Below are 8,340 nucleotides of genomic sequence, written 5' to 3'. Positions count from 1 at the left end.
CCGAGGAGGGAGAACAGAACAGGGCTTTTCAAATTCCACTCCCTTTCCACCGATCGCACCGTTCATCCATCGGAGATGGCGATCTATGTATGCCATCTTTTTTGGTTTCCTTTTTTCATTTTATCTATAGCAAATAGAATAAAGGTTTGGCTCAGTGGTAAAGAACCTGCCTGCCAATGCAAAAGACTTGAGTTCAATCCCTGGGTCAGGAAGATCCCCTGGAGAAGGGCCATTCCAGCCCACGCCAGTATTCTTGCCTGGGAAATCCATGGACAGAGGAGCCTGGCGGGCTGCAGACCATGGGGTCGCAGGGGTCAGACAGGCCTGAGCGACTAGACAACAATAACAACAACAGACACAGCAAAGTGAGCTTTGGAAATGGGCACTTGAGTTGTCCTGATCGCCAGCAGTTTCTAATCCCTTCCTTTATCGGGAGACTGCTGCTGTAGAGGGGCTGACTTCGATGCAGAGTCGGGCACCTGTCTGCAGAGTACCCGAGACACTCCAGGCAGCCTCAAGCTGAAAGCCCAGGCACGGACAAAACTTCTGACCCAGGCATTCCAGCAGCAGACTCCAGGGAGCAGGAAGACGGTCACCAAAGACCACGCACAACCGCCTTAGTTGCAGCGTTATTTCCAAAGGGAGGTTTACAAAGAACCTAAATATCTTTCAATCCATTTTCAACTAAACCTTGTGGGTACATCCAAACACTGAAATAACACACAGGCGTCTCAAGCAATGACATACAAATACAATCAAACGAGAAGGTGTGATGTTCACAGTATGTTGTTAAATAAGACAATTTCAAAACAAGTGACTTCCTATTATCCTACATGTATAGGATAGAAAAATGTATTAACTAAGCAAGAGAATTTCCATAGCTTAGACTGCTTTACAGTGTACGATTTTTTATAGCAATCATGTATTATGTCAGAATTATTTTAAATTATATTTTAGAAAACAGGATTAAATGTGCCATCGGAACCGTTTTTAAGTGCACAATTCCATGACATTAATCACATTCCCAATGTTGTGCAGCCGTCATCACTATCTGGTTCCAAAACTTTTTCATTATCCAAAACAGGAAATCTGAAACTGTTAACTCCCCATTCACCCTGAACCTTTATTCTTCTTTCCACTTCTGTGAATTTGCCTATTCTAGGTATTTCCTATAGATGTTCCTATTCCTATAATACCTGTGTCTACTCTATTTCAAGCAAATCTTATGCATATATTTTACAACAATTTTTAAAAACCAGATGGAGTGAGAATTTCTGGGCAGTAAATGTCCATTCATTTTACCTGCAGCCATCCATTTTGTATCTTCACTGGGGTAGAGTTGCTTCACGACGTGGTGTCCGGTACTGTGTTACGTAAGTGAGCTATGTGAATACACGCACCCCCTCCCTCGTGGGGCTCCCTCCCACCCTCACCCCCAGACCTATGAGCTCTGCCACGTGTAAAGCGGCCAGCGGGAGCCTGCACAGCACAGGGAGCTCAGCTCAGCGCTCCATGGCGACCGTGAGCACTTTCAGTCCCATCTAGAGCCATCCTGCTACATCATCAGAGGCACTGGCTTCTGTATTCAACCCATCAGCATCTGCTCTGCTTCAAACGCTGCGTGTTACGAGCATCTGGGTGTTGGCAATGCCCGTGAGCTCTGCCTCTGGCCAGCCTGCCATCTCACTGCTTCCTCTCTTTTCAGAGAGGCCTCTGTGTCGGCTGGCTCTCCTGCTGCTTTGGGAACAAGCCACATTTTGCACAGACCTTGTTGTCTGCCTAACCTTATTGTCTGCCTGACCTCCCATGCCTCCTAGCTGTTCCACTGGCCCCTTTTAGGCTGACTACCCCCCAGCTTTATTGAGATGTAACCGACATACAGGATTGTGTACGTTTTTAAGATATACAAAGTGCTGATCTGATACACTCCTATATCAAAAAATGACGATGTGTGTTAACTAACGCAACGTCCTGCAATTGCCATGACGTCACATAATTACCATTTCTTTTCTGTGGTGAGACTGTTTAGGATTTACCCTCTTAGCAACTGCCAAGAATGTAATATTGTTAATGAAGGTCATCCTGATGCATATTAGATCCCCAGGAGTATTCATTTATAACTTGAAGTTTACATCCTTTGACCAGTGTCTCCACATTTCTCCCACCCTCCACCCCGGAGACCACCGCTCTACGGCTTCTGTGAGCTTGGCTTCCCTAGACTCCACATTTAGGTGAGATCACACAGCTCTGTCTTTCTCTAGGTTCACTAGGACGATGCTCTCAGGTTCCTTCTATGCTGTCACCAGTGGCAGGATATCCCGCTTTCCTGTGGTTGAGTAGAGTTCCTTGTGTGTGTGTGTTTGTGTGTGTGTGTGTGTGTGTGTGTGTGTGTGACCTTCTTTATCTGCAAAAGGGCGCTTAGGCGGTTTCCTCGTCATTGCTCTTGTGAATGACGCTGCGGTGAACGGGGAAGGGCAGACACCTCTTCAATATCCTGTTTTCAGTTCCCTTGGATCTGCAACCTCTGGTGGGCTTGCTGGATCATACAATTGTTCTGGTTTTGACTTTTCAAGGCCACTCCATCCTGTTTTTCATAGCATCTGCCCCAGCTGAGGTCCCCACCACAGCCCACAGGTGCTCCCGTCTCTCTACATCCTCGCCGATACTTGTTAGCTCATGTTTCTGATGACACAGGTTGGCTTTTTCAGTTGGGATTTCTGGATCCCGTGGATAGGATAAATTCTTGTCCTGCCACTTGACGACAGTTCGGACTTTTTTTCTAGCCAGTGTCTGGACCAGCTTCCCAGGTGGCGGGCGTCCCCTGCCCCAGCCTGAGTGGCCTTTCACAGGAGCCGGCTTCATGCAGAACTGTCCTAAGTCCTTGATTCTCACCCACGATAAACCACCGCATCTCAGGTAGGCGCACACATTCCATTCACACTCTTGGTGGTTGATATCCGGGTTCAGTATGATGCTGGGTCCCTGCGACACAGGCTGAAGCTTATTGAACTTAAGGTATTGAAGTGGTTTTGTCTTATTTCACCTGAAATTCCATGCATCTGCAATGGGAGGAAGGGCCGTGTGGAAGGACACACACTCTATGTAGGAGCTGAACTCCGATGGGATTTATCGAACACGAGGAACACAGTGCTTCACAGCTGCCTCAGGGGAAACTGCCCTCCGGAGGCACGAGGCCAGGGCGCTTCTTTTTTTTTTTTACAAAAGATCTATTTATTCATTTCTTTGGCTGCTCCGGCTCTTAGTTGTGGCACTCAGAATCTTTGATCTTTGTGGCGGCGTGCAAACTCTTAGTTCCCTGATCAGGGATGGGACCTGAGCCCCCTGCAGTTGGGAGCACGGAGTCTCAGCCACGGGACCGCCAGGGAAGGCCCCAGGGTCGTTCTTAACGGAGGGCTGACCGTCATTTGTACGGTGGATCCGAGGCCTCGCATTTAGCCTGTGTGCTCTTGGTTGTAAAGACAGTCCAAGTAGAAGCAAAGCCAACCTCAAGCTTCAGCTCTCTGGAATGAGAACTGGGAAACAGAGGAAGCCAAGGACCACGGAGAGAGGCGAGGAGGCAGGAGGAACAGAGGAGGCCGTGGCATAAGGTGAGACTTGAAGTAAACAAGGACTTTAAGCAGAAGGAGGCTGGGCGCAGACACACTGAGCTGGGCACCTGGAGGAGGAGGTCAGCCTGTCATGGCGCACAGCAAGGCTTGGGGGCGCCACTGAGGCCGCACATGCTCCAGGTCAGGGAACGCAGGGCATCTGCCTGCAGAAGACCTTCAGGCCGGCTCTTAGAGGCCTGCTGCTGTTCTGGGCTACGCCTGGGATTACAACAAGCCCCTCCTTACCTGAGTCAGCAAGTGTGAGTCCAGTTCTTGCCACCGGAGAAACCTAGGAACCCAGGAAATGCTACCAGGCGTAGAGATTTGTGAAATACGAAATCCCCAAAGATGTGGGGATTTTGCAATCAGTTAAGACATCGTGCTGAAAACACGGAGAAGTTCTTCCTACTATTTCCAAACTGTGCTTTCCTGGTGGTCGTACCATGCCCTCTCTGTGGCCATGGGCACCAGCCAGAAAGCCACCATTTTAAGGGCAGAAGGAATGAAGCTGAGCAGAGTTGCATGGTCTCCATTTATAGCAGCACGAAATTTACAAAGTGAAAGTCCAGGGCGCCCTGCTCAAAGCAGCTAAAGAAATCTGCTAGAGGAGGTGACTTTCTCTGACAGCTGACGGTGTTGGCTGGCAAATAGTTGCGTCTGAGGACATCGCACAGCTTGCTGCATCTCTTTTGACCATTTTCCGTCTGACTGGAGTGAGAACGTTTGTGGACAGTGGCGGGTGCTGCTTTTCACCGAGCTCCTCTTTTAAGGAACCAGACACTGTGCCACCAACAGGCGTGGGTGACACTGCAGCTCGGCCCCCGCCTCCTGCTGCTGGTGACCCTTCAGCTCTGCCATCCCCACCTCCATCTCCCTGGTCAGTGGCTCGTCCTGCCCGTTCACTGATGGCAGCCTGTGTGCCAGCTGTCATACGGTACCACTGCACTTTTCAACGTTCTGTGCTGTATGATTAAAAGCGCTTTACTTTTGTTCTTAATGTATTATTTGTGTGAAAAGTATTATAAACCTGCTACAGTACAGGACTGTACAGATGACTGTGTTAGTTGGGTACCTAGGCTGCCTGTGTTGGACTTTTGAACAAACTGGATGTACGAACATGCTCTTGGAATGGAACTCATTCGCATCCAGGGGACTAACTGTAATGTATATGAAATAACATCTGGCTTGAAATACATGTCAAATTTTTACGCACACTTCGAGCACTCTCCCAGGTCAGGAGGAAGCTGCTGCTCTTCACTGCACTCCTCGTTTGACCAATGGTGATGATCCATCACAGCCACGAAACAAATCCCCCCAATAGCAGTGGAAAGAGCCGTTTGTCAGAGTCTAGGCAAGGGGACAAATCTTATCTCTAGGTCAGTGCCAAGCTGGAGACAAAGGAGCTGACCACAGAGCAGATAAGAGAGGTCAGCAGGTGAGCAAAGTCAGAGTCAAGAAGGAGCCTGAGATGAAAAGTTCCTGTTGCTTCCTTGGCTTGCAAGCTGAGGACGGACACTGACTTTTTCTACGGGTCAGAGAACAGACAGCAAGGTCTCACAGAGCAGAGAGCTAAGAGTTGATATCTGAGCTCCGTACTCTTAAGACTATATCAAATGAGACTTCAACGCAGCTCATCCCAGCTTTATTTATAAATGTGCATGGAACCAGACTGTCAGGGAACAGGAAAAAGGCTGACATGGTAGAACACCAGAGGAATGCCATCAAGTTTCTACAGAACGCAGAAGGGTTATAACGACATGGGAGACATCCCGGAAATGTAAGTGAGAAATATAAAGAATTACTAGGCTCACTGATGCCAACTTCAAAAAAGTACTCCTGAAAAGCATGTTGAACATAGGTCAGCCAAAATATTTACTGTGGTTTTATTACAGATTCCTGTAATCTTCACTCACATAATTTCTATACACCCTGAAACCAGCATTTATTCATTTTATAATCAGATTATATGATTAAGTCTAAAAGTTATGCTGTGTCCTTTCATCTATCAGCTTTTTAGAACTTCTGACAGTCCATGTCACATTAAGTTGGTACTTAAGTAAATCACTGGAGAAGGAAATGGCAACCCACTCCAGTACTCTTGCCTGGAAAATCCCATGGATGGAGGAGCCTGGTAGGCTACAGTCCATGGGGTCGCAAAGAGTCGGACACAACCGAGCAACTTCACTCACTTAAGTAAATACTGCTTTAAAAAGATTAAAGCTTAAAGTCTAGGGTTAAAAAGCCTACAAGATTTTATTTGTAACACGTGCTGAGCAGTCAGCCTTATTGAACAACACAGCACATGTTAATATCATGTGATTTATGAATTAAACACAAAACAGGCCTGATCAGTGTAGGGTCTGATTACATTAACTTTGTCTGCTGCGTTTCCCTAACTTTGCCTCTTCTCTCCATTCTAAAATTTAAAAAGCCATTTAAAACCCAATCACGGGATTTCCCTGGAGATCCAGTGGTTAAGACTTCTCCTTCCGATAGAGGGGGTGTGGGTTCCATCCCTGGTCCGGGAGCAGATACCCCACGTGACACAGGGGCAAGAAACCCAAACGTAAAACAGAAGCAGTACTGTAACAAATTCAATAAGATCTTTAAAAATGGTCCACATCAAATAAAAAAATATAAAAACCTTAACCGTTATTGAATGTCTGAACTACTGAATGCTGTGTTAACTTCAAGAACAAGAGCTTCTTCTACAGTTATGGGAACTGAGGATGCAGTGAGAGCTAACATCCGGCACGAGGAGGTTCAGGGTCTTAAGACTCTTCCTGCGGCAGAAGTTTCCATCTGACTGTCGTATCCACGTCATCATCCAAATTCCCCAGCTCCTGCTCTTTGGAGAGTTCTAAGAATACCTAAGTCAGAGAAAATAAAGAAGGCAACGACCATGTCAGGGTGTTTCTGAAAGGTGGGAGTGCCCTGAGACTCACACAAAGATGCCCTAGGTTGATGCTCGAGGGTTGAAAACCTCACCTGCTCCAAGGTGGCCTGGGAAAGGCTGTATTCTTCCAGGTCGAAGGCCTGTTTCACTGCGAGTAAAGGGGCTGACGTTAGGGTCTGCACATTTGTCATCAGAAGTATTTTCAAAGCCAGCAACATTAACAGCAACTTCGAATTCAGGAGATACTTTAGGATATGGGCCAAGTAAACTGCATTTTCTTGAAGGATAAATTAAAGAGTGCTGATACGGCTAGTCAAAAGAGCACTGCATCCCCGTGTAAACGACCTGTAAGCCTCCCTCTCGTTACCGAGAACCGTGTGGCTCTTTCAGCGTGCGGCCTTCTGAGGCTCTGTGCCTGTGTGCTTTGGCCTCCAAATCAACTGCTGAGCATCGCTTTGTTGTTGTGTAGTGCTTACGTCGTGTAGTGCTTACGTCGTGTAGTGCTTACGTCGTGTCCGGCTCTTTGCGACGCCGTGGACCGCAGCGCGCCAGGCTCCCCGCCCTTCACTGTCTCCCGCAGTGAGTCAGGGATGCACCCAACCGCCTCAGCCTCTGCTCCTTCGGTCTGTAATGCACCGAACCGCCTCAGCCTCTGCTCCTGGTCTGTATTTACAGATCCACGGAGTGCACTCCCTGCTGGTCCCCGTTCAGTCAACGCCATGCTTCTCACATGTCAAGGTACCAGAAACACCCAGCGTGAGCTGTGCTCAGCGCCTCTGAAACCAGTTCAGAACCGCCTCTCCGACCCTGACTCGCCAGTCTCATCCCTGCGTGTTTTCAGTCGTCCCAGCACTGACATAAGCACACGGATCAGTGGAGTAGAAGGTATCCACAGTTAGATTGAATCCGTGGCTCCAAGCTTCTGCTCTTGTGCCTCTGACTTTGACAAACCTGGAGCTGCCAGAAGCTCGCCTTGGTGTTCTTTGGGATGCCACAACGATAATTATGCTCCAATGGTATGCTAGGGAACCAGGACAGAGTGTTCTGACTTATTTCCTCGTGAGCAGAGGGGGAATCGGGTGGCGTGAAGCCAAGTCTAGGGTCGTCCATGCATTCCCTTTAAGATTTTTAAGACTATTCCAGGGGAAATTTTCCAAGGCTTGACTGATGCTATACATTTTGTCCTTGAAGTTATGTGATATCCATTCCATATGAAAAAATTTACAGTACATTAAGTTTCAACAGTCTAAACTCACCTGCCTCTAATTTGGAAAAGGTCTGAGACAGAGGGTGGACATCCTCTATGGCTAATTTATATGCCATCACAAACGAATATCTGGGAGGAGGAAAGAGGGAGAGTTACTATCCTTCAACATTACAATACTGGGAAGGTCTTGACAGCTAAAATAACCAAAGAATTTTTTAAACGTTTCCTTTAAATAAAAGGCGAATAGTTTAATTTGATACAACATGAATCTGAGCCAAAAAATTATCTTTCGTCATAAAAATCTGATTAGGACAAAAATCTGCTTGCCCCTAACTTACTGTTCAAGATAAATTCTGAAAAATCACTCTGATACACTTTCACACTTGGCCTGTGGTGTCTTTCTTTCGTATTCTATTTCTTACTCTCAAAAGCCAATCTTTCTATGCTCCCTGGAACCTTTTAATCAAATTTTCTTCTTTTCAATCTTTTGTACAAGAATTAAAACTTGTAGAGCTCTCTCCCTTTAAAAAATTCTTCCCTGACCTCTAGCCTTCCCAAATATGTCCATCCGGGACCTCATGTTGCACAATTCAGTGAACATTCTTTGGTCCTTCTCCTTTAGACTTCTC

The 8,340-nt window shown here is 47.0% G+C and overlaps 1 protein-coding gene across 2 annotated transcripts in view; it reads right to left on the bottom strand.

Annotated features, from left to right (window-relative positions):
* Nucleotides 1–5,234: 5,234 nt before the first annotated feature.
* ABCA10 (ATP binding cassette subfamily A member 10) overlaps nucleotides 5,235–8,340 on the bottom strand; it is a 54,586-nt gene continuing 51,480 nt past the window's right edge. For both annotated transcript variants that reach the window (XM_070774182.1, XM_070774181.1), the window contains exons 37-39: nucleotides 7,761–7,840; nucleotides 6,597–6,652; nucleotides 5,235–6,478 (exon numbers count right to left, since the gene is read on the bottom strand). In XM_070774182.1, coding sequence (XP_070630283.1) covers nucleotides 6,380–6,478; nucleotides 6,597–6,652; nucleotides 7,761–7,840 — 235 coding nt within the window. In that variant the 3' untranslated portion in view covers nucleotides 5,235–6,379. The remainder of the gene's footprint in view (nucleotides 6,479–6,596; nucleotides 6,653–7,760; nucleotides 7,841–8,340) is intronic.

This window comes from Bos indicus, chromosome 19, assembly GCF_029378745.1.
Source record: "Bos indicus isolate NIAB-ARS_2022 breed Sahiwal x Tharparkar chromosome 19, NIAB-ARS_B.indTharparkar_mat_pri_1.0, whole genome shotgun sequence".
Taxonomy (NCBI): domain Eukaryota; kingdom Metazoa; phylum Chordata; class Mammalia; order Artiodactyla; family Bovidae; genus Bos; species Bos indicus.
Note: the sequence above shows the minus strand (reverse complement) of the source record. Positions and strands in the feature narration are given on the sequence as shown.